Below are 26,141 nucleotides of genomic sequence, written 5' to 3' on the forward strand. Positions count from 1 at the left end.
TTTAGTAAAATATAAAATTAAAATCAAAAATAACATATTTTTATTTTTACGAAATCAAACACACCCTGGTGGAAAATTGACCCTATTCCCTATGCCGAATTCTAGCCAACGCATGTTAAAATGAGGTTTATCTGAAATTACTCCAAATACTCTGAATCGAATTTCTAAAAGTACTTTACTTAGACAAATTTTGACCAGAAATTCTGCCCAGAAATAGGATCAATTTTTTACCACGGTTGTGGCAGATTTTACCATAATATAGCATGGTATAGGGGAGATGCGCCCAGTATGAAACTACTTAGCGAATTTGACTATAACTTTCGATTAGCCGGTGAAAATCGCACAACCTGCAGGATTTGCTTGCTGTTAGTGCTCAGCATCTAGTGATAACATGATTAGAGTGCGCGAAGCAGGCTTATATTTTCTAGTAATAAAAAAATACGAAGAGATTTGGAGCTCAAAAGCGTCGGATGTCAATTATGTTGTATCTCGTGACCTAACTCACACATGCAAGAGCGTGTCCGTGTGCATATATATATATATATATATACATTTAACACGGGTTTGGGGGTGGGAAAAAAGACGCCCTCTGGGCTGAGCTTGCATGTCAATATTCTTAATTGGTTTATTGCAGTATCTGCAGCGTTAGCTCGAAATAGGATTTCGAGAAAAGGAGTATATTTTAGCAATGGAGGAGTATATTTCAAATCAGATTTGAAACTTATTATATAAATAAAATTATAGAAATGAATAGAATTATAGCAATAATAAAATAATTAAAATCGGAACAAATAAAACATTATTATTTCCTGAAATTTCAGTAATGCGTATGCAATTGAATGAATTGATAAATGCCCTGGTATAAATTCGAATATTTAAAATGGGCTGGAAACTATGAAATGGCTATGAGAAATAGCCTAGGCATAACTTGTGATGAAACGCTTTTTCTCCCATTTCTTGAGCATTTGTTGGAATCAACATAACCTTAAATCTTTCGCATTGATATTAGTCTTTGTGTCGTACACTATTTACGGATTTTAATCGATTTCCAAACGGTTTACACAATTAACAGTCAATTAGAGTTATACAAGCACGACATACGAAGATATTGGTGATTTTCTTATTTTTTCACTTTTTTGACCCGACTTATTTTGCGTAGTACTTTCGTAGCCATCAACTAGCTATCACCTGTGTTTGGCTTTAGGCAATGAAATCTATTTTTACAAGCTTGAAAATTCCTTGTAATACGGCATGACTCTATTCTTACTCCGATAAATTGCGCAAAAAATGTCCGAAAAAGCGTTTCATCGCTGGTCGAAAAATTGACCTATTTTTTGCCCATCTCTAGTAGTAATACGTGGTATGTTGTAGCTTAACTGATATAGATTTCTACCAAGGTGTATATAAGCATTTTATTCTACAAAAACGAGAAATAAACACGTTTTGAAAAATATTGTTAAGTCAATAAATAAATTAATTGGTTCTTTTTATTGAAAGTAATTAATCAAAATAGTTAAATATTTTTCTGTCTTTTATTCGTCGGTTCCAACGAAGACTATAGCACGTCTCAAAATACTCACAAAAAGTACGTAGCACATTTCATTTCCCGCCGCAAGGACTAGATCAGTACAAGCTTCTGCCGCAAAGACTAGCACTTGTCAGAAAACACTAGATAAGAAATATTTACACGGAAAAAAATATCCTGCAAAAATTACTAAACTGGCTAGTAATGCGAGGACAAACTCGACAAACATATGATTTTTCTTATACTTTTAGCAAACTTTACTTAACTTTCTAGAAAAATTTACCACACGTTTAGCAAAAAATGTCATTATCAATTTTTACAATTTAAAAGAAAATTTACTAAAAAGTATAGTAAAAATCCTCTTGAGAAAGATGTGTTTACGTCTGTGATTCTTTGTCAAAGTTATCTGACGGTTATAACTATGTATTTAAAAATTGGTAAATAAATTGAATTTTGAGTTCCAAATCTCTTCATATTTTTTTATTATTACGATGGAGCACTCGCTAGAATTTGGTTCACCCGCCAGATAGGGTGACAATAATTATTTAAATAATTCATAAAGGTTATATTAATTTTACAAAACGTAACAACATTTTGAGTAGCGGAAAGATTAGTACCTTTTACCAACGTAGATGGCTCCAGCGACAGACGCGCTCCCGTAAGTGGTGAGAATTCAGTTCGGTTTCATAAGACCAACGAGAAGATAAGCTTCACAACAAATTGTATCATAGCGTGCAGGTTAGGTCAGCGTATAGGGAATTGCGAATGCGTAAATGCGGCGGTAACAACTGTACTTATGTTCATAAAATCGTCCGGAACTATACGGAAATATAGAGGTGGATATCTATATGAATGCTTCATGTGGATAATCCATATGGATTATCCATATGGATAACCATCTAGTTTTTTGAAAATTTCAAAGTTTTAAAAATTACTTATGCGCCTTTTATGTACTTTTATCTGACCATTAATGGAATTACCATCCGGATGATAACACCAAAACTGGGGTTGTGAGCTCCAAAATTTTCATTTTCTAATTAGTTTATAGAGATAAAAGTTTTTTTTATGTCGAAAGAATCAAGCTTTTGGAGCTCATAGGCCCAGTTTTGGTATTATCATCTAGTGATTCTGGTGGACCATCCGATGGTAATTCCATTGATGGTCAGATAACCTGCATATAATAGCCCTGGTAGAAATCCATTTCATTTTCTCGCCATTTACTACCAAGTGCACTCTTGTGCAAGCTATGAACAAGCCAGCGTCAGTAGTCAGTTCTTAACCCCCGATGAAACGCTTTTTAACACCTTTTTTACCCATTATTTAGGTACAGTATTCATAGATATTTCATAACTATTTCTTAGACAGTAAAGTTAGATACAGACAAACGTAAATTTAAAAAGACCATAAAAACAAGGTAGAAAATTGCTAGTTTTAATATATTAGGATAAGTGTCCAAGTAATATCTTTTTTTTGGATATTTCATTACTATGAAATGAATAGTTATTAGGCATGTTTTGGAATGGAATACGCGCTGTACATATATATATATATATATATATATATATATATATATATATATATATATATATATATATATATATATATATATATATATATACACACACACACACACACACACACACACACACACACACACACACACACACACACACACACACACACACACACACACATACACACTGTATTTTAGTTGCAGGAGATTTGCAAGTTATATTAATCAAATTATTATGAAGTGTTAACAACACTATAATTTTGTATTTTTTGTATCAGTGAGACGAATAGTGATAGTTACTGTTAACACTTCATAATAACTTGATTAATATAACTTACAATAATAATAAATTATAATTCTTAAATTTACATAAATTATTATGATTCTTTATTTATCAAAACGTGGCCTAGAGGTAAGTTTTTATAAACATTATATAAAACTACAAAAGCAATGAAATTATAAATCCATACTATCAATTTGAACCTTTAAACAGTAGTACAAAATTTTACTTTTGAAATAAATAATTTTCATCAAATTCATCTTCGTAAAGTGAATCTTTGTAAATCTCTATCCCAGCAGTAGAAAAAAGAGGATCAGTATGGTCAATTCCTAGATCGACTAGTGGATTTTTCTCTTGTAAAAGACTTGGATCCACTTCAATTATCGGCGATGACTGGCCATCGTCATTCAAGGTATTATTAGGTACGTTTAATGGAAATGAGAATCGTGACCTTTTGAATGCTGGCTCGTCGTTATTTTCGGAATCTTGTGATGCTACACTGCTCTCATCATCTACTTTCTCATAAGATTTTTGATGTTTTGAGAAGACGCCACCAGTCTCATGTGATTCATGATCGGAATCAGTCAAGCGGTCACTTTCTTCATTCTCTTTTGGCATTTTATTTTTCCTAGATTTTTGTCTAGGTCTCTTTGACGAAGTACTCGAGGTATCAGATTTTCTTGATGTATACCAGCTTCCAGAATTGCTCAAAACAGCGCTCAGAGCACTTATCACGTCTTTATCTGGTGTATCCATGTTGTATATCAAACGTCGTTCTTTGATAAGGCCTGAAAAGTAAATAAATATTTAATTTAGTGTATATTGTTGTGAACGCAGTATCATTCAATATACTGAATAGTGATACCTTCAATACACTGAAAAAAAGGGGTATTTTTCATGACTTTTTTATCCTTTCTGATTTTTACGGCTACATATTGAGCAGCTACTGTCTTTGTTAAGAATAATTTTAACATATTCACAATGGATCTCGACATGACTAAAGTAGGATCCAGACCAGTTTGTAGCACAGTAGACTACACAAAAATATAAGAATTTACATATAATAATAATTATCATCAAATTTCCATCCAAAATTGTTGTCTTACCACTGCTTCGTGTAACGCTTCGTCTTGTTTCAATTTAATGTTGAAATCCTCAAATTCTTCTACAGTTTCAAACGGTATTTTGAACTTAAATTTATTACAGAGCTGCTGGATAGTTCCAACAAAATCTTTTGCACCAATTATTTTATTTTTTATCAGAGCATTTTTTAGAGTTTCAATGTCACTTTTCATTTGTTTAACATCGTTCTTCATATCTGAAATATCACTTCTTATATTTTTCAATTGATCTGAAATAATTACAATTATAATTATAATGAAGAAAAATACATAAATTTCAATAAAAACAAACAACTAATAAAGTAAGTATTACCTAGTAGCATTTGATAAAGACTAACTTTAACGTTTCTCTGGGCTGAATCAGAAGTTTGTTGAAGATTGTCAGGAATGTTCGGTGAGCCAATATTTGTTTCAGTCGATTGCTTTGATCCTCTATGCAGATCAACATTTTCTGTACGAAGGTCTTCCAATGAATCTTGTATCGGTGCAGTATTTTCATCCACCAGAGCCTCGGGTGATGATGCACTCACTTTTGATACAGAAGTACCAGATCCAGTTTCATTCGGTGAAGAAGTGTCATTATTCATCAACGGAATCCCAGTGCGAATTCCTTTATTTTGATATGTACGAGGATTTCTTTGTTCTTGAATAGCTATAATAGAAATAAGCCCATTAGTCATATAAATAGAGTCACAACTAAAATGGTGTAAAATAGTATTGTTCAGCTTACCCTTTGGTGATTCAGATGAATCAGAATGATTTTCTTTGCCTTTAGCTTTAGTGTTTGTAATTCTTGTACTGTTACTAATTCCTGTAGAAGGCTGTGTAGTTTTATTAAGAGAATGGTTACTCTTAAGGATTTTTAAAATAGGTGTTTTGTGCATTTCCAACATACTTGTAGATTGTTGGAGTTGACCTGCTAATAATACAAAATTAAAAATTTGAATGAAATTCACATGAGCAAGTTGGAGAAACAAAAATTTACTGGGCATAGTATGATGGTTATTCAATTTAATAACAGTTACCTTTCTCATTAATTTGGCTGGATGGAGGAGACTCTGACAAGGCAGACATAAATGAAAAAGCTTCTTTTCGTAGTCTATGTTGGCGTAACAGTTCTGTACCTTTCTTCTCAACTTCTGCACAACTGTCATTCGAATCCATCGTATAAGCTGTTTCTTCATCCTTCAACAAGTTCAATTTTATGAAAGCTTCTTTTAGATTTCCTATAATGAAAGATAAATAATTAATTATTTATTCCTTGCTTGCGATAAAATATTAAAAGTTGGTTTATCTATATAGTGTACACATACTCGCTTTTCCTTTTAGGTGAATAGTATAAGTTTGCCATAAACTTGGAGCATCCGATAAGTGATTCAAGGCTGCGTCCAACTCATTGCGAGTAGTACTTGTGTACGGTGGTGGTGGGTACTTGACAAAAAGTTTCTTCTTTTTGTCATCAACAATGATCCACTTTGATGCCACAACATCCACATTGCGTACTTTAGGCTTCTTTCCAGGATGAATAAACTCCACAACATGATACGGGTAAAGCTCCTCCAATGATGAAGTGGCCATCGCACTATAACAATAAAACCAAATCAGGAATAAGATGTGTGTATAGTTTTTATATATTAACAAGTATAAATAAAATCTCTTTATTGACACCCATTATTTACAACTAACCTAACCTCTAAACAACTAGACTCGAGAATTTGTATGAAAATTTAACAAAATTAACTTGTATATACACACAGAAATTGATCATAAAGTAAATTTACCTTGCCAGCAAATAAGTAAATAAAAATTTCATAGTTCATACCTGTTACAATAAACAATTTCTCTCGTCCCGATTACAGATGTCAATCTTCTTTCAAAGTCCAACAAGTTCTAATGGAAAATCATTGATAGTCATCCCATATCTATTTCTTGACCATTTTTCATGGTTTGAATTTCGCGGAAAACGATCTTTTTGTTTCCATTTTCTGTACAGAAAATAGATAACCTATATTTAGACTGCAATAAACAAAGGTAAACAAATCTTTTGTTAATAATATAACATTATTTTTTACAATAATTTTTACATAAAATTTTATAAAAAATTTATAAATTTCGATTTGATCAAAAATATACTCATTAGAATTAATTTTTTAAGGTTAAGTTTAAATGTAATTTGAAAAAGTTTTATTTTTGTTTAAAATAAGTTCAAATAAAAAAAAAAAAATAACCAAGTAATTAAAATATTGTGTAATTACAATACTTTTATCTTTATTATTTTACTTACATTTGTTGAAAAGGTTATATGTTCTTTAGTGGAGCAGTGGTACCATAAAGCTCCGTTCTCTATCCTCTGGAGAATAATTCACTGATATCTTGACTAATTTACATAAAACTTTTTCAAGTTGTACAATTTTCAAATTAGGATGCGCAGTCTCACTTTCTATTTCACATATATTCAGCATGGAAGACTCACAAGGCTGTGTATACACTGGTTTTTTAATTCTATACTTTTTAACTGTTAGAAAAATTTTGTCCTCTTTTGAAATCATCTTCACTATTTGTACAACATCTCCATTTTCCAGTAATGCTGAATTGTCTGGATGTTTTGTACTGAAAAACTGTTGTTTATAATTCAAGCATGTAATATTTTCCTTATATTTTTTAAGAATAACTACTTCTTTCGGTAAGCACGCCACTTGATCAAGTATTTCTCTCTCCTCATGAACACGTCGACAATACTGTGCTATTGTCCTGTTGGGAGATAGTAAAATGTTTTTTATTTTACCTAATTCACTTTCATAAGGGAAAGCTGAAATGTCATTTAAATTACACTGCATGTTCTCCACGTCGTCTGCTAGGTGAGATAGATTGTGAATATTTAAAGAAACAAATGTTGGCCCATACAATGCTTTCGCATCTTTCACAAACTTTGTTAAATAGTCTCTTGATAAACGTATAAAAGACACTGCTCTCTTGCTTGATAACATACGACAAGCCACATGAAAGAGTAAGAAGTGATTATACAAATCTTGATTTAGAAGCTTCTTTAAAACAATTGGCCCGCAATACAAGACAAAAAATCTGTGTTCAACAGCTTTATATTTGTCATAATAATTGGTTGACCTCATCTTTCTAGCAAATTCTCTTGGTATATCTTCTTTTAACTTTGATGTGCGACGGTTCAATTCACTTTTTTGTGTAGCACTTAGTTTCACATTGAGATCTCCAGTCATCCAGTTCTCAAATAACCGTAACATTGCACCTAAATATAATAAATGCATTGAATCCAGAATAAACTGATCAATAAAATTTATTTCTGGTACAATGGCAAGTAGAGGAGATGCTTCATTATGATGATCCACGTCACTGAAAGCTCTGAAATCTGCATTCGTTCTTTTTTGTCCATATTCTGTATACACTGTCACACCATCAGTTTTATGAGCAACCACATCACATCTTTCACAACCGTTAAAACTTGCGTGTGACTTAGTACCTTTTACTTGTGATCTTGCAGGTGTATCACAGATCAAACTTCTTATGACGATTCTAAATTGATGTGATTTAATAGAGACTCCATTCAGCAAAAGATTATTCACCTCACGCACAAAAGGTTTAAAAAATTCAAAGTTGTTCTTAGGTTTTCCATTACCATAAAACACTGATACTGCAAAAGGCTTATAAATTTTTGGTATCGGCTTGTAATACACTTTACACAGAATAGGCCACATAGTTTTAGGGCTTGATTTTTTTATCTTCACACCATCAATATTAAAATCAAGTTCAATTATTTTATCTTCATGTAATGCAGGATTAATGCACGCTTGAAGTCCTTTTTCAACTCCTAAGTAAGAAAATTCTGCTTGCAATCCATCCGCATCCAACATTTTATTAATTTTGTATTGCGCAGCTGAAGTGAACAACAAAGTTTTTGAACACTGTGGTATTTGCGGGATAAGTCTTTTTTTCAAGATTTTTAATAACTTATCCAGATGTATTGCAGGGCATCTCGACTCGACAGCCCAGATTCGTAATTCATGAACTTCTGGAACTTCATCAATCTGTTTACCATCACATCTAGCATCTTCATTATCAGCATCAGCATCAGATTCATAATTCTCATCGTTAACAGCAGCAAAATCTTCATGATCGACTAATTCATCCCATTCATAATCACTACTCATTACGTTGTCACTTAATTCGTTGTCACTACACCTTACACTCACATCAAGATCAACATCCTCATGCAGATCATGACTGATATTGCAATCATGAAATGAATTACTAAAATCATTTGATGATACTTCTTGATTTTCTGCTGAAGTAGAGGAATGACTTGGCACATTCACAGTCACATTATCAAACAGAAAGTCTAACGAATCATCAAGATTTGCATCTAATGTTTTTTTCATTAGATGATTTAAACGATGCTTACGTACGCGCCTGGTGCTTCTACACTTACTCATTGTTAATAATATTATAAATAATCAACAAATTGTTACAGCGGTTACTCTATGTTTTGGAGCAGCCTCACGCATTTCGGAGTCGATTTGAGAGGTTATGATTCTACCTATAGTCAAGCTGATACTAGCAGACTATTTCCTGTCCACTAAATAGAGCGCGGGCTTTTTTAAATGTATATTTTTTTGTTTTACACCGTATTGTAAATAAAACCCAGTCATATAAACATTTAGTGATAACATAAACAAAATCATATAGTCATTTGATGATTTCATAAAAATATAATACTTTTTATTGTAAATAATCAAACCCCAAATCATGTAAATTGTAATAATTTACTGACTAGCTACTAGCTAAGAAATAGTACCGTACTTATATAAATTCTCTTGTTTGTCAAATCTATGAACCATTTATGAACTGACAATTTTGTGGATTATACGGCAACGTACATATCATTAAATTATGTTTCCATAATTCATAGATAAATACACGACATTTCCTGGATATGAAAAATGTACACAGTCCTATCTATTTTTCATAGCTAGTTCCTAGTTTTTTGGCCATTAAAAATATTTGGATTTCTACCAGGGAGGCGCATAAGAAATTTTTAAAACTTTGAAATTTTCAAAAAACTAGATGGTTATCCATATGGATAATCCATATAGAATATCCACATGACATCCATATGGATTATCCACATGGATCATCCATATGGATATCCAGCTATATATTTTTAACAGGATGTATACGGGTTATTGTGGACGCAGCATAAGTATACGTTAGTACCTACGTTGTATCCATTCGGTTAAAAGTTTCAAATCCGTCAATGATAGACTCTCGTACATAATCATCAAAGGTGAATGGTATAGATACGTATTTATTAATGTACACTGTCCTACGGAGGACAAAGAAGAAGAAGCTAAGGATCTCTATTACGAAACTTTAGAGTATTAGGCGATTTCAATGATAAAATAGGTAGGGAGGAAATGTTTAGGCCTACTATAGGGAAGGAAAGCCTGCACGAAGCCAGCAACGATAACGGTATTAGGGTCATAAATTTCGCGGCAGCAAAAGATCTTATAATCAAAACTACGTGTTTTAAGCACAAGGACATACACAAAGCAACGTGGACATCGCCGGACGGGGCCACACAGAACCAAATTGATCATTTTCTCATTGAAAAAAGACATCATAATAACGTTCTCGACGTAAGGGCTCATAGAGGGGCAGATAGCGACTCGGACCACTTCCTAGTAGTAGCCAAATTAAGAGCTAGATTAGTAGCGAATCAAAATAGTAAGCGAACAAACAAGGTAGAAGTCTTCGATATTGAAAAGCTACGAGATAAAACAGAGCGAATTAGGTACCAGATAGAAATTAATAACAGGTTTCAGGCACTTGAAGAAGCAAACACCAAAGTGTACCAAAAAAACTCGTGCGATTGATTCAAATATGTCTGAACGGAAGCACGGGAAAGGTCCGAGTAGGCGGTAATGTATCAGAACCCTTCACGATACGCGATGGTTTAAAACAAGGGGGTGGGCTCTCTACGGTACTGTTCAACTTAACGTTAGAGTATGTCGTTAGAAAAATGCAGGTTAGCCAGCTAGGCGCAACGCTTAATGGAACAACGCAGATACTAGGCTACGCAGATGATTTGGATATACTGGGGGATTGTAGAGAAACGGTAGCAAGAAACGCGGAAATCCTCATAAAAGCGGCGGAGTAAACAGGGTTAGAAGTGAGTGAATCAAAAACAAAGTACATGATTATGGATAAACTAGGCATCTGCAGAGTGGAGGGAGAACTCAGAGTTGGGAATTTTGCTTTTGAAAAGGTTAGCGAATTCAGGTATCTGGGTACGACCATAAATGATAGAAACGAGATTAATGTCGAAATAAACAAGAGACTTCATTCGGGTAATGCTTGCTTCTACGCCGTGAGTAATTTACTTAAGTCGAGGCTGTTGTCTAAAAACGTTAAAATAAGAATATACAGGACAATAATACTACCGGTGGTTCTGTACGGGTGCGAAACGTGGGTTCTCACTAAGCAGGCGGACAACCGTTTTAGGGTATTTGAAAATAAAGTCTTGCGAAAAATATACGGGCCGAAGAAAGATGAGGAAACCGGGGAATGGAGGAGACTACACAATGATGAGTTACACAATCTGTACTCGTCACCAAATATTAACAGAATAATAAAATCACGCAGATTGGGATGGTCAGGGCACGTAGCGAGAATGGGAGATGACCGTACGGCAGCGCGTGTCATGAAGGGCAGATGAGAGGACAACGTAAAAGCGGATCTAGTAGAAATAAGACGGTTGGGTGTCGATCGGAGGGGTTGACACAAGACAGGGCAACGTGGAAGGCTTGCGTAGATGAGGCGATGAACTTTCGAGTTCCAAATTCCACTTAAAAAAAAAAGGTTAAGTAGAGTTTTTAAATACGTATGCATTAACACACGCGTAAACGACTTATTCAGAAGAATGAGGTGCAGACTATCCTTTTTGGTATAAAAGTGAAATTTTTATTTGCTCAGAGGTTCTTTGTGGTTAGAAATTTATATATCCAAGTTTCGTAGGTTATGTCATGCACTACCTGAAGTCGTAAAATTCTAAATATCAGTAACTGTTTGAATATAATAAGATACCATCCTAATATCTCATTTTATTGCAAGTATTATTGCTTTACTTATAGAATTTTAAATATAAAATCGAATTCGAAATCGAATATCAAACGCGTCCTTTTTTAAGGGGATGATGGCGCAAATCCGCCACGGGGTATTTTGTATTTCCAAACTTCTAGAAAAACAGAAAGTCCGATCGAATTTTTCTTCCGGTAGAACGATTCATTAAACTCAACACTACGTCGCTACAGACTCGGTTTTTCATTTGCAAGCTTTATTTAAAAAGTTTTATGTAAAATTAGATTTTAAGGTTGGTGCTGCAATCGGATGAGTACGACGAAGTACGAGTAAACATCTGTTTGTATTTCTAAGATTTTAGAAAAACAAAAAGTCCGATCGAAATTTTCTCATGGTAGAACGATTCATTCAACTTAACACTACGGCGCTACAGACTCGGTTTTTCATTTGCAAACTTCATTCAAAAAGTTTTATGTAATAGAAAAACAGTTTTTTTTGGAACGACATCCCCTTAACTGACCTATCAGACGACAAATAGAACTCCTTCAAGGTGGAGGGATCGCAATTTTTAGGTAGGATTTTACCGGCGTTTTTAGTAGTGAAGTGTATAAGTATTCGCAGTTTGAAATGCAGAACCAAATCAATGCAATGACTTCCGATATCGGGGGGCATACTATCAAACCTACAGACTTTGTAAATTATAATTATAAAACATTTTAAAAATTTGAAAACCTTATAAAATTTTGAAAATTTTGTGAAATTTTTTTTATTGACTATATACACTGTAATATCCCCAATTTCCCATTCGTTTTCGATGAACAGGAAAGAGCCAATTCATGCCCTCATTGAAAAAAGCACGGTGAGCAACAAGGGGGGATCGGATTTTTCAGACTCGGATGATGTTTTGATCATCATCCTCGCTTGAAAAATCCAATTTTCCCTCCTAGTTACACAATGTACTATTACTTCAGTTGTAAGTTGATTGTTGTATCTTTAGAAGGCCTTTTTAGTGTTCTTGTGTATATATGTACATATAAACACACCCAAACTCACACAGAGCAAATCCACGAGCGAGTGGAAACAACTTGGGTGTTGGAAGTTGAAAATTTCAAATTGAGGGCACACCTACCAGACCAACTTTTTTTGATTCTTTGGGCCGTCTGGAGTGAGAATATGCCCGAGTGCATGGCCGATCGCTTGCCAAACTTTTTTGCGGGGAAATTGAAATTCTCTTATGGGAATTTAACACGGGGAAAATTAACGAAAACTAGCCACGATTCAACTTTACCCACTCAGTGTTTGAAGGTGCAATCCAAAAACGTGTGTTACTTGGATCGAAGTATCAGAAGACAGCTTCAATTTGAGGGCTGATGGGTTAAAAATAGTTGCCTAGGGCCCTTTCTTTGTGCTGTTTACAATAGGTACTAGAGTTTGAACAGCGCACAGGATCCGGTCATGACTTTTTTATAGGTACTAGACGTGGCGCAGTGCGCTGCGCGCACTGTAGTAGACTATAATTTCATTAATTTATTAAATGGAATATAAATACTTGATTGATATTTTTAATATTTGTTTTCTATCACGGAAATATATCAAACTTTACAATATATGATTCATTTCGCGCTCATATAAATTTCAAAATTGCCGCGGTTTCGTCGCCAACTTCCTTTTAAAATTTTAAGGTTATGTCCAGAGAGTAGAATGTCTCTAGAATATTATAAATACACAAATTATAATTTGATATGTATTATAGTATTATATTACATTTTTAATATTAGAATCAATTTTAGAAATCAAAAAATTCTAACGATACTTTTGACGCATGCGCACTACAAGAACCAATCATATTGACGCATTCTTGGCTTCACTTCATCCGGTCATGACTTTTTTATATATACTAGGAATGAAGGCGCGCTTCGCGCGCTCCTTATTCTATCTATGTCTAATAACCCTGGTAGAAAAAACAACATAAGTTTTGGGTACACTAATTTCTGCTAATATTTTTACCATATTACCTACCATATGTTACCATATTCTGTAATACTTTTAATATAAATATATTAACAACGCCCAAAGTCGTTGTCGTTAAGGTCTGAGAAGTGAATTTGAAGAAAAGTTCAGTAGAAGAGTCAGTGAGTATAAGCCTATTATTACAACCCTATTCATTTGCATTGTAAAAAAGCTAGGCAATTGAAATTTTACACAGATACTTGATATGCTACCTATAAAAACATGTAATCCAGATGATTTTAATTTAACTGTTTTCATTCATATTTTCACATTGAGGCACATGTGAATTTTTTAATTTGGCGGGTCACATTTTGCTTATAGGCAATTACGCAGTAAATACTATCTCTAGCACATTGTATTTTTGGTTTTCAGTGTATTTTTACATGAAGAAAGTGATAAATATTTTGCCTTTCTTGTCAAGACATTAATAAGAATTTTAACTCTTAACAGTCGTGAGAGATTTTGAGATCGATGCCTATTTCTCTATTTTTGCATTTGCTCTCATTCGAAAACTAACGGGTCTAGAGAGCGCATATTTTACATATAGATTTATTTTGTGTCAATGAAACAATATACAAAGTTCAATTAACCTTAACTGAAATACTTTTTATTTCGATTCCGACACTGATGTGAATAACTTATACGACTAAATAATTATCATGGGTGTTGAAGTCGAAATCAAAAGTATTTCAGTTAAGGTCAATTCAACTTTAAATATTTTCACAACTAAAACAGAAATATATATGCAAAAAATGAGCTCTCTAGAAATTAGTTTTTAAATGAGAGCAAATGCAATGCAATGGAAAAATCTCAAAATCTCTCACAACTATTAAAAGTAAATATTCTCATTAATGCCTTAACAAAACAGCCAAAATATTTATCATTTTCTCCAGGTAATAATACACTGGAAACCGGAAATACAATGTGCTAGAGATAGTAGTTACTGCGTGACTGTCTATAAGCAAAATGTGAGCCGCTAAATTAAAAAATTCACATTGCCGTTGGTATGAAAATATGAATGAAAACAGTTCAATTATCTAGATTACATATTTTAAAATTTAAAGGGCATTGTAGTGATAAACTCAAATTCACTGACTCGGATACTGAACTTTTCTTTAAATTCACTTCTTAAACCTCACCGTGGGCGACTTTGGGCACGGAGACACAATATATCTTTATACTTTTTATTCTTTTAATTGCACTTCTCACTTATATTTAAAAAAAAAAACTAAATAACATACACACACACATTATTACCTACTTCAAATAGGGTTAGGGTGACACTTTTCAATGCACATGTTTCAATACTACACTTTTGGTAATGATTAATTTATCAAGATTTCTTGTTGGTAATATTGCATATATTTTTTTCTGAATCCGCTATTCAGATTTCATACTATTTAACCTCATTTCATTTTATTTTAAACACCTGAAAAATTTCTACCAGGGTTATGACTGTTATGAGGGTTATGAATTTAAAGCGTGCGGGTTCTCATCTGTTACCTAGGCAACCGACCATAGCAACCAATCAGAATCACGTATTAAAGGCTTCACAACCAAGTCCATCATTTTTTTAAGAGAGGATAATAATAACAAAAAATAAATAGTCCAGTAAAATTAGCTGTGAAATCGCCCTGCGGTAGAAATGGCTGCATTTTGGATATTTGGTAAATCGGGGTCGGAAAAGCCAATTCTGACATTTGCAGCTTCCTAGAACGAGGGGTTCTATGCAAAAACAGCGTGCGAAAGTTATTTTTGCTTATATCTCGAGATCGGCTTGACCTATGAAAAAATGGCTGGCATCAATGGAAAGAGCGTTAAATTTTGCATTGGAAACGATTTTTTACTCGATTCCGATGAGCGCAAAGTTCCGAGATAATTAATGAAAAAGAAATTTGCTTGGTGTAGAGGCAGGGGAGGGGAGCGCTCAGACGACATGGCCGCCGCCGCTTTCTCCGCGCGCAGCGGCGGGACGGCGGGAACCGAGCCACGTTTGAATGCGTCATGCGAAAATATAATTTTTGATTTCGCGGCGACATCCGGAAAACTTATTGTATGAACTTTTTATTAATATTATCGAAATTAGCTATATAATTATTAAGTATGTATAGTTAATAATGAATTAAATAAGTAATAAATGTTCTCGACAATATAGCTATCCAATGAGCGGAAAAATGGCATTACCTTGCATCCCAAATTTGATTTAACCGGTGCACCAATGACGCTGAAAAAATGAAATAGTCATATTTCATATACTTTTGTATGCGCGGAAGCAATTTCTTTAGTTTCAGTGACCCATAGTACATTACGATACAAGTGTCGTATGAGGCACATCCGGGCACGGCGAGGTTAAGCGCCCGAGCGTAGCGAGGGTGCTTACGCCGTGCTGGAAAGTGAACATACGACTCGAGTATCGTACAATATTTTATAGCACTGCTTGATTAAATCCGCCAAGTCACGCAAATCCGTGGCGTAAGTAGCCCTTTCTGGCAGCGTGATATACACAGTGCCAGAAAGGGCTACTTACGCCACGGATTTGCGTGATTTAAATGCGGATTTAAGCCACCCAGTGTTATAAAAATTATTATTTGAATTTGTGTTTTTTTTTACCTGTAAATAAATTATTGTTGAAAAATTTACGATAGCATTTTTTAATGTTATTATGAAGCAACATCAATAAGACAAGGATAAAACTGTCAAAATATAAATAAATATGATTATTCTAAAAATTTAATATATAATAAAATGGTTATATTATTCTAGTAAATAGAATTGACAGAATTTTTCAGCAAAATTTTTTAATTTTCAGTTTGTGATTCATCAACTTCTTCTTCTTGTAAATCATTTATTTCATCATTCCACAGATTTTCATTATCTTCTATATCATCTATATGATCTTGTCGCTCTGCTGTATCACTCTCAAATATGACCTTATGCAAATTTGAAGCATTTCCACAGCTTTGGCCATTGCAATTTTTACAACTGTAACTACATTTTATTCCTGTTACAATGCCGCTACCCTAAGCGGGTCTTGGGCGTTATCGTCCAGATCGGACGGGTGGGTGCCTATATCACCACTACACAGCGCGTCCTTAGGTTGCGGATAGAGGAACAGCCCCTGAGAAAGAGGTTAGCTGCGAATAAATTGAATAAGCAGCCGCGGACAGCCGATAGGAACAGGCGTGGGTGTGATGAGCCCACACTGTCGAACGCATTCATCTAGAAACACTACGCAAGCACCACAACAACAAAAACACTTCACATTATCTCTTATCTCTCAATCTATCTCTTTCATCACACATTACAAAAATGGGCAAAAATCCTGCTGCCGAGGAGGATGCGGGAGCGATGACAACTGCCCCGAAAGGGGATGTGTAGAATGATTCGTCACCTGGTCTTACGCGGTAACGATGTCAGCGAAGGCGCGCTGCCTTGCAAGAGGGCGTTAGGATGCGAGAATGAAACCGTAGTGTGTCTGACGACGAGTTGACACTGTCCTCGTCAAAGTCGGAAAGCTCTCATACTTACAAGGAAAGGTACCCAACCCGAACTCACCGATTTTGATGATTTTCATATATGTTGTAGAACATAAAAAAATAAGAGACACGTATTTTTTTTTATCGGCTAATTTTCACTTTTAAGGGGTAAAAACCTCCCCTAAAGTTAACCCCCAAAAAGCGTTTTTTTTAAATATCTCGGCTTAAAATTAATATTTTTCAATGAAACAAATTGGAGGTTATTTCTTACAAAAAGAGCAAGTATTTCATGGTGATTTGAAGAGTAAGGGTAGCATCCCCTATTTTTTAGGGGTTGAAAACATATATTTTTTGGCATAATTTTATAATAAAAATGTTTAAACCGACTAAAAAAAATTGGAAAAAATGTTTAAACATCCTTAATAACAAAATTTAGTTGACGTCTTTCGGTGTTTTCATAAATATTACCCCTAAGGGGGTAAACCACCCCTAACACAAAATAACTGAAAATATGTAATTCAGTACATAATATTTCGTAGAAAGTTTGTATATAGAGGTTTTCGAGGTCGCTGATTACAAATCTGTTATCAGATTTTGAAAATTCAAAATGGCGGATCCAATATGGTGGACGGAAATATCGAAAAAAAATTTTAACTTTCAAAAAAACTTGTTTACAAATGTGTGATCTTTGTAGCCTGTACATGTGAACTAAAGAGCCTTAAACCCTAAACCCCTAAAGAACAAATAGGCTAAATGGTTGTGCATTTTAACCAAACCACCTCAAATTCCTAAATTTGTAAACAAGAAAATTCTGTGTGTGAAGCAGTTTTATAATTTCCGTAGAAATTGTTATCAGAATGTTATTGAAATTCCTTTATTGTAAATTCAACTTATAATGTATTTTTGTTTATAATATTAGAGTATAATAATAATCTACAATCTTTTATCTTTTGCAATAGTGCATTTTTTGTATTGAGCATAAAATATATTATTTTACGATGTTTTTACAATAATGGTAGTCCTCATAAAAGTGTTTAAAGCACAATGCTTTTTTGCACCAACCACATCGTACAATTGCAATGTTTGTGCACCCTTCTATTTCACAATGTGTTGCATAAGACTTTTCAAAACTGAAATCTATAGGATTATCAAATTTATCTGGTTTTTCATTGACGTAACCGCTTTTATACCAGGAATATTTAAACAAATCTATATATCTCGGTGAAGACAGTTGGTTGTGAACCAATGATTGAAGTTTAATTATATTATTTCTCACATGTAAATTCATATCATGATCCATTAACATTACATTATCAGAAAATGTTCGGACAAAGTTTTTCCAAATACGGAATCCATAGACATCAAGTGGTTGTATTTTTCCTGTGGTTCCAGTTGGAATTTTTTTATGTTAATAATTTTATTTTGTGGCATTGTTTCTTCTATAACTTTGTCACAATGACCACTCCAAGAATCAAGTAATAGTATTGAGTGATGGCCTACATAGGGATAAAATATTTTTTCCAACCAGATTTTGAAGTGATCTGCAATTAAACGACTTACTAATTAACTGATCAACGATATTACAATGTAAAAATTGTTATTAGTTCCCTTACTTGTTGTTAATTTTCCAAATTTGGATGCTTCCACGTACACGTTTTCTGGTCTAAATATGTTTTGTTCTACAATAGGGCCAAACTTGCCACTTGGTTCCTTTAAAACAAGAAATAGCGGTGACAACAGTTGTCTAGTAGCTGATATTAGTGGCTGTATAGTATAACTATGCGTTGTTGCTGAAATTGACTGTACCAGACATTGCACTTGCTTTTCTCCTTCTACTGCTAATGTTCTTCCAGAATGCATTTCTAGCTCAAATTCATTAAATCGTATCAAATAGTATTATTATGGAATTCCAGACTGTAAATATTTTACTATAGATACAATAATCATTACTTCGAGAATTCATCTAAAAAACGTTTGGCTTACGAAATAATTGTAACAATGAAAAACTCCCAAGTTTGACAACATTAAATTTTATTACAAAACGCAAAACAGTTTGATAAACTAATTTTATTAACCTATGTTTTTTCATTTGCAAAAAAGTGTGGACTTTTTGAATTTATAAAATTATATAGTTATGCAATTTATGAAATACTTTATAATTTATGAAATTACTTTTGAAATTATGCTAATTTATAAAAGCAGAAAAATAAATAATCTTTGATTGAAACATAAAACGAGACGTTATTTATTACATACAAAATGATAGAATAAAATATCGGTAATATGTCTATACTCGTGTCTACGGTAAAGCATAGGCCTTCGGCTTGTCTGGAGGTTAGGGGTTTGGAGTCGTTTGGTTAAAATGCATAACCATTTAGCCTATTTGTTCTTTAGAGGTTTAGGGTTTAAGGCTCTTTAGTTCACATGTACAGGCTACAAAGATCACACATTTGTAAACAAGTTTTTTTGAAAGTTAAAATTTTTTTTCGATATTTCCGTCCACCATATTGGATCCGCCATTTTGAATTTTCAAAATCTGATAACAGATTTGTAATCAGCGACCTCGAAAACCTCTATATACAAACTTTCTACGAAATATTATGTATTGAATTACATATTTACAGTTATTTTGTGTTAGGGGTGGTTTACCCCCTTAGGGGTAATATTTATGAAAACACCGAAAGACGTCAACTAAATTTTGTTATTAAGGATGTTTAAACATTTTTTCCAATTTTTTTTAGTCGGTTTAAACATTTTTATTATAAAATTATGCCAAAAAATATATGTTTTCAACCCCTAAAAAATAGGGGATGCTACCCTTACTCTTCAAATCACCATGAAATACTTGCTCTTTTTGTAAGAAATAACCTCCAATTTGTTTCATTGAAAAATATTAATTTTAAGCCGAGATATTTAAAAAAAACGCTTTTTGGGGGTTAACTTTAGGGGAGGTTTTTACCCCTTAAAAGTGAAAATTAGCCGATAAAAAAAATACGTGTCTCTTATTTTTTTATGTTCTACAACATATATGAAAATCATCAAAATCGGTGAGTTCGGGTTGGGTACCTTTCCTTGTTAGTTCTAGAGAGGTATGGGGGTTATCACCTCTAGAACGGTGGACTTACCTGCGATCGGAACAGGATCCGAAGCGCGCGGGTTTAACATAACATCATGGCTCAAAAAAATCAAATCCGAACCAAAAGGGACTTAAGGGTCGGAACTTGGAATGTTCGCAGTCTATACAGAGCAGGTGCGTTTAAAGAACTCGCAAAGGAAGCTGATAGGTAAAATCTAGATTTGGTAGCAATACAGGAATCGCGGTGGCCAGATGGCGGAGTACTAGCATCGGGTAACTTCACGTACCTGTATGGGGCCGAGAGTGGGGGATCTCTAGCAACGTGCTACGTGCTACAAAGTTCTGTCAAACGTAATACTAGCTAGACTCACTCCATTCGCGGAAGATATAGTAGGAGATTATCAGTGCGGATTTCGGCGCAACAGATCGACGAGCGATCAAATGTTTACCATAAGACAGTTGTTAGAGAAAAAGTGGGAATTTTGCGAAACCATACACCAACTATTTATAGATTTTAAAAAAGCGTACGACTCTATTAAGCGAAGCAAAATGTATCAAATTCTAGTACTTCTCGGTGTACCGAAAAAACTCGTGAGATTAATTCAAATATGTCTGAACGGAAGCACGGGAAAGGTCCGAGTAGGCAGTAATGTATCAGAACCCTTCATGATACGCGATGGTTTAAAACAAGGGGATGGGCTCTCTACGGTGCTGTTCAACTTAACGTTAGAGTATGCCGTTAGAAAAATGCAGGTTAGCCAGCTGGGCGCAACGCTTAATGGAACAACGCAGATACTAGGCTACGCAGATGATTTGGATATACTGGGGGATTGTAGGGAAACGGTAGCAAGAAACGCGGAAATCCTCATAAAAGCGGTGGAGTATACAAGGTTAGAAGTGAGTGAATCAAAAACAAAGTACATGATTGTGGATAAGCTAGGCATCTGCAGAGGGGAGGAAGATTTCAGAGTTGGGAATTTTGCTTTTGAAAAGGTTAGCGAATTCAGGTATCTGGGTACGACCATAAATGATAGAAACGAGATTAATGTCGAAATAAATAAGAGACTCCATTCGGGTAATGCTTGCTTCTACGCCGTGAGTAATTTACTTAAGTCGAGGCTGTTGTCTAAAAACGTTAAAATAAGAATATACAGGACAATAATACTGCCGGTGGTTCTGTACGGGTGCGAAACGTGGGCTCTCACTAAGCAGGCGGACAACCGTTTTAGGGTATTTGAAAATAAAGTCTTGCGAAAAATATACGGGCCGAAGAAAGATGAGGAAACCGGGGAATGGAGGAGACTACACAATGATGAGTTACACAATCTGTACTCGTCACCAAATATTAACAGAATAATAAAATCACGCAGATTGGGATGGTCAGGGCACGTAGCGAGAATGGGAGACGACCGTACGGCAGCGCGTGTCATGAAGGGCAGGCCGATGGTAACGCGACCTCTAGGTAGACTTAGACGTAGATAGGAGGACAACGTAAAAGCGGATCTAGTAGAAATAAGACGGGTGGGTGTCGATCGGAGAGGTGCATCTTGGGTGGGGTTGACACAAGATAGGGCAGCGTGGAAGGCTTGCGTAGATGAGGCGATGAAATTTCGAGTTCCAAATGCCATGTAAAAAAAAAAAAACTACATTTTATTCCAGCCTTTTTGCACGAACATCGGGATGTGTTACAGTTTGTTATACACCCACAGAATATCTGAAAATCAAGTTAATTATTTTTTCTTATCACAGTAAATATTAAAATAGAAAATATCGAATAGTTCACTAAAATAAATATTAAATACGTCATTTGGAAATTATTTTCAAAGAAAAATTAGACAATTTCATATAATATATTTTAGGATAACATATAATACTCATCTCACTCATAATAACTCACCATCTCTAGTAATTCGATTGGTGCAACTGGTTTAGGATTCATAATAGGTAGTAGTATATTACTCGTTCTCTTCCATCCCCATAATACTGGATCTAAATCGAATCCAAGCCAAATCTGCATTTGGTAATATACTCTTTTAGCATGCTCTCTTAATACCGAATCGGTAGGCGGTAAAGACGATAAAGATAATTCTTTTTATGTAACACGCGAACGATTTTCGCGTTTTTCGTACCTATTAATAGGGACTAAAGTGACTCTTTTTTGACCGGCGGGTAAAAAAGTTATTTTAGCAGGCAATAAAAACCTTTATTGCCCGCATATTCAAACAGCAGGCAATAATGGCCTTTATTGGCAGATAAAAAGTCTTTATTGCCCGCAAAATTTTTTTTTGTAATTTAAAAAACAAGTTGATTTTGATAAATTTGCATTATTTATTATTAAATAAAAAATGTACAAACTGTTATGTTCTTGAACAATATATAATTTATAACTAAATATAAATTAACATTGTCGAAATTTCTTATTTTTTTCATTAAAACCCTTTACATAATACTTTATTTCATTTTTCTCCAATTTTCTCATTATAAATTCGGTACTGTTAAAATCAATTATTTATTTACAAAAAAAAAAAAAAATGAATTTGACTTTTATATAATGTTTGAACAAGACAAGAGCACGGTTGCCGTGTCAAAAAATAGTCACATCAGTCCCTCTTAACACGTACGAAAAAACGCGAAAATACGTCCGCGCATTACGTAAAATATGGTGTGCACCAAGGGCGTAAAGTGGGCTTTTTTAGGCCGAGTGTGGATTTTGCAATTGCTGTAGATGTGCAAAATGTTTTATATCTTAATTCATGTAGAGTCAGTTTTTGGTCATCTGCACCATACATTCTTATCATAAGTTTTTCAGCAACTGTATATATATCGTCGACATTTTGGAATGGCTTATAAAATATAGATATCAATTGTTGCAAGTCTTCATTTTTTTGTAATAATGTTATAATACTTTTTTTACCTTTATTATATATAGCACTTGTTGAATCACATCCAGCAAACGCATGAGCAAATAAAATTGTTCCGACTAATATAGTTAATAAAATAACCCTCTTTTTTCTCTTTTCTTACCGCTTAAGGAGATTAAAGAATCAATTTTTTGTTGAATTGAATAAAGACTTTTATACATATTATCTAACTCTATTCCGTAAACGCACGATTTAAATTTAGAACATTGATTTCGAAGATCTTGTAATGTTGTATTCACCTCATTTGCATGGCTTTCAAACTCAAGTATGTCGACAAAATGGATCGTCGTCCAAATCTCATGGTAAAGTTTGGCTTGAAACAGCTCTTCTCGTAATATTGGTGTCGCTATAGGTATTAATTCATAGGGTGAATTTTCATCTCCACGTATATGTAATAGAAAAGCTATAGTGCAAATATCAAGCGAAACATCTGAAACCATGAAATTTCAATTTTTTTTACAGATTTTTATTCGTCGCAAATTTTTTACTTGTTTTGCAATTATTAAATTTTTAACATATCCTACATTAAAAACATTTGAGAATGTTCTACGGCTTTTTACACATTTTAATTCAAATTTTTATACGAATTTTCTTTTACACATAAGCTTTTTTATTGAACATAAATAGATAATTAGTACTGAACATTTAATACAATAATATTGTACACAATGTTATTGTGTACAAAATGTAATATTAATCATTTCTTTGTGTTCAATGTAAAAACATACGTGTAGAAAGAATTCATATAAAAATTCGTGTTAAATTTTTGTGTATAAAACGAACCCTACCAACGAATGTTAAGAGTATGTAATGTGAAACTTAGAAGATATATTCGTCTAGTGTATACAAAATTCTCGTTTTTCTCAATATTGGTTACCGAACATATTTCCATAATTTTCGATTCCAAAGTTGGCAGGTTAATATGAAGCGAGGTCAAAAATAGTCGATGAACATGTAAGACAGCCATGTTTTTAAAGTTTAGGGAATAAAATAAAAAACTACAATATACTCGTTATAATATTAAGAAGACCTACGCAAAATTTGAGCTTTCACGTAAAAATTTCTAAGAAAACAAGCGTAATATAAATATAATCCAAATCGCATAGGCTGCTATAAATAAAAGTATTACAAATCAAAATAAAAAGAATCAAGTACTTGTACGTGGTGCAATTGAACTCGCTAACCATGCATTAATATAAAGTATAAAATGTACTACATTTTGCCGTGGGAGTGCGAAATGTATGTACACTCGACACGTAAAGTATCTGATTCGAGCTATTTAAATTTAACATCGTGTAATATGGACATTTTTGAAAATGAGCTTGATTTTACCTCTTATCACTCAATCTCGACTTTGATTTCGGCAAAGCCCATATTACACGATGCAAAATTCAAATAGTTCGAATCAGATATCTTGCGCAAAAGAGCGTAATAATGTACTATCTTCGTTGCGAAAATGCAAATAATATTTTCATATCTAACGCATACACTAACTTAACACTTTTACTTGTACTATTTAAAATGAAAAAGTATTTGACATAAATCTACTGCAGTGCATTATTTGAATAATGTCATTATGTAGTGCGGACACTATTTTATTGCATTACAAACCTAGCATGTTTTTTCAATAAATATTTATTTTCTTTGCCATAAAGTTTTTAAATGTCAATCGTATTCAAATATTTAATCTAAATTTCTAGCATTTATATGAATAAATAAAATATGTGTACATACCGTAATTCTGAATAAATTCTTCGAAAATAATAAAATATTCTTCTAGGATTCAGAAACCAATCAATAAGCTGGTATAACAAATTAAAAAACTGTCAAGGCACACACTCAAAAAACAATAATTTTGTGATTTCTAATGGATTTTTAGTTAATAATGACTCTGGAATACACTCTTTAGAGCACGATGTTACTTCGATGAGATACCAAAGTGTTCTGACGTATGATTAACCAGCTCGAGTAATGAATTGAGAATGTGGCGTTGACTTTCATAATTTATAAACATTTAGTATGTGGTGACAGGACGTTGGGATGAGTTCGGTTATATGATACGTCGCGAATGATTTTTTCCAGAGTGCGTTTGAGACACTGGTATTTATATCGCACTAAATAATCTGAATTAAAAAATTTTTCTCGAAATTCCATTTCGAGATTACCAAAAATTTAGTAGTAATTACGTTTCATATTTTTCATACTTTCGTAAAATAAAGAACATCAAATAGTATAGTATAGCTATGATTTTGAAAATACTAATACCTTGTATTATATAGAAAAATCAAGAACCATAAAAGGAGTTATAAAAATAATTATATTTCGAAACGGAGTTGTTAATAAACACAGAGAAAAAAAATTAAATAAGTTGCGATAGTCAGGATCATTTATAACTTTGTATAAAAAGGTCAACTTTAAATTAACATTTTTATCTTTCTATTATTTACCCGTTGTGTTGTGTAATAGCCACATTTAAAAATGGTATCCCAATATTTTCATAAATTATTCACAAGAGTAATTTTAATAAGAAGAATTGTATGTACATACTACTTGTGATTACCTTTACTTCCTTAAAAAATAGGTCTAACAAAAAAATTTTATTCAAGTAATTTACATAGTTTTCCGGGTGTCGCCGCGAAGTCAAAAATTATATTTTCGCATGACGCATTCAAACGCAGCTCGATTCCCGCCGTCCCGCCGCTGCGCGCGGAGAGAGCGGCGGCGGCCATGTCGTCTAAGCGCTCCCCTCCCCTGCCTCTACACCAAGCAAATTTCTTTTTCATTAATTATCTCGGAACTTTGCGCTCATCGGAATCGAGTAAAAAATCGTTTCCAATGCAAAATTTAACGCTCTTTCCATTGATGCCAGCCATTTTTTCATAGGTCAAGCCGATCTCGAGATATAAGCAAAAATAACTTCCACACGCTGTTTTCGCATAGAACCCCTCGTTCTAGGAAGCTGCAAATTTCAGAATCGGCTTTTCCGACCCCGATTTACCAAATATCCAAAATGCAGCCATTTCTACCGCAGGGCGATTTCACAGCTAATTTTACTGGACTAATAGGGATAGGGATATATATATATATATATATATATATATATATATATATA

At 33.7% G+C, this 26,141-nt stretch overlaps 3 protein-coding genes across 15 annotated transcripts in view; all 3 read right to left on the reverse strand.

The window, feature by feature from the left end:
* LOC100113493 (regucalcin) overlaps positions 1 to 26,141 on the reverse strand; it is a 50,792-nt gene that overhangs the window by 17,108 nt on the left and 7,543 nt on the right. For 2 of the 12 annotated variants that reach the window (XM_032601462.1, XM_032601458.1), the window contains exons 1-3: positions 24,764 to 24,973; positions 23,269 to 23,459; positions 22,006 to 22,119 (exon numbers count right to left, since the gene is read on the reverse strand). The exons of 6 other annotated variants lie outside the window; for them this stretch is intronic. The gene's annotated coding sequence lies outside the window, so the exon portion shown is untranslated. Of the gene's footprint in view, positions 1 to 15,740; positions 15,781 to 22,005; positions 22,120 to 23,268; positions 23,460 to 24,763; positions 25,107 to 26,141 lie in introns of those variants that run through there. 4 more of the 12 variants (XM_032601461.1, XM_032601459.1, XM_032601465.1 and 1 more) reach the window with 3 other exon arrangements.
* LOC116416062 lies at positions 3,403 to 6,450 on the reverse strand. 2 transcript variants are annotated; one of them, XM_031922408.2, is made up of 8 exons: positions 6,262 to 6,450; positions 5,753 to 6,021; positions 5,465 to 5,665; positions 5,170 to 5,358; positions 4,753 to 5,091; positions 4,425 to 4,669; positions 4,184 to 4,352; positions 3,403 to 4,106 (listed from the first exon to the last, which is right to left on the reverse strand). In XM_031922408.2, the coding sequence occupies exons 2-8, from the start codon at positions 6,015 to 6,017 to the stop codon at positions 3,544 to 3,546; spliced, it is 1,971 nt and encodes a 656-aa protein (XP_031778268.1). In that variant the 5' UTR covers positions 6,018 to 6,021; positions 6,262 to 6,450; the 3' UTR covers positions 3,403 to 3,543. The 2 variants fall into 2 exon arrangements, with proteins under 2 accessions (XP_031778268.1, XP_031778270.1); XM_031922410.2 differs by having other exon boundaries at positions 5,170 to 5,355; positions 6,262 to 6,379.
* LOC103316061 lies at positions 6,340 to 9,146 on the reverse strand. Its single transcript, XM_008207665.3, has 2 exons — positions 6,724 to 9,146; positions 6,340 to 6,455 (listed from the first exon to the last, which is right to left on the reverse strand). The coding sequence occupies exon 1, from the start codon at positions 8,900 to 8,902 to the stop codon at positions 6,749 to 6,751; it is 2,154 nt and encodes a 717-aa protein (XP_008205887.2). The 5' UTR covers positions 8,903 to 9,146; the 3' UTR covers positions 6,340 to 6,455; positions 6,724 to 6,748.

Source organism: Nasonia vitripennis, assembly GCF_009193385.2.
Source record: "Nasonia vitripennis strain AsymCx chromosome 1 unlocalized genomic scaffold, Nvit_psr_1.1 chr1_random0015, whole genome shotgun sequence".
Classification (NCBI taxonomy): Eukaryota; Metazoa; Arthropoda; class Insecta; order Hymenoptera; family Pteromalidae; genus Nasonia; species Nasonia vitripennis.

What these genes read in the sequence shown, in the direction of transcription:
- LOC116416062 (XM_031922408.2), bottom strand. Translation starts at nt 6,017, where the DNA reads ATGGCCACTTCATCATTGGAGGAGCTTTACCCGTATCATGTTGTGGAG. An exon ending in TTCATCTGAATCACCAAAGG is followed by an intron (nt 5,092 to 5,169) that starts GTAAGCTGAACA and finishes TTTCTATTATAG; the next exon opens with CTATTCAAGAACAAAGAAAT. An exon ending in AAGCGTTACACGAAGCAGTG is followed by an intron (nt 4,353 to 4,424) that starts GTAAGACAACAA and finishes ATTTTTGTGTAG; the next exon opens with TCTACTGTGCTACAAACTGG.
- LOC103316061 (XM_008207665.3), bottom strand. Translation starts at nt 8,902, where the DNA reads ATGAGTAAGTGTAGAAGCACCAGGCGCGTACGTAAGCATCGTTTAAAT.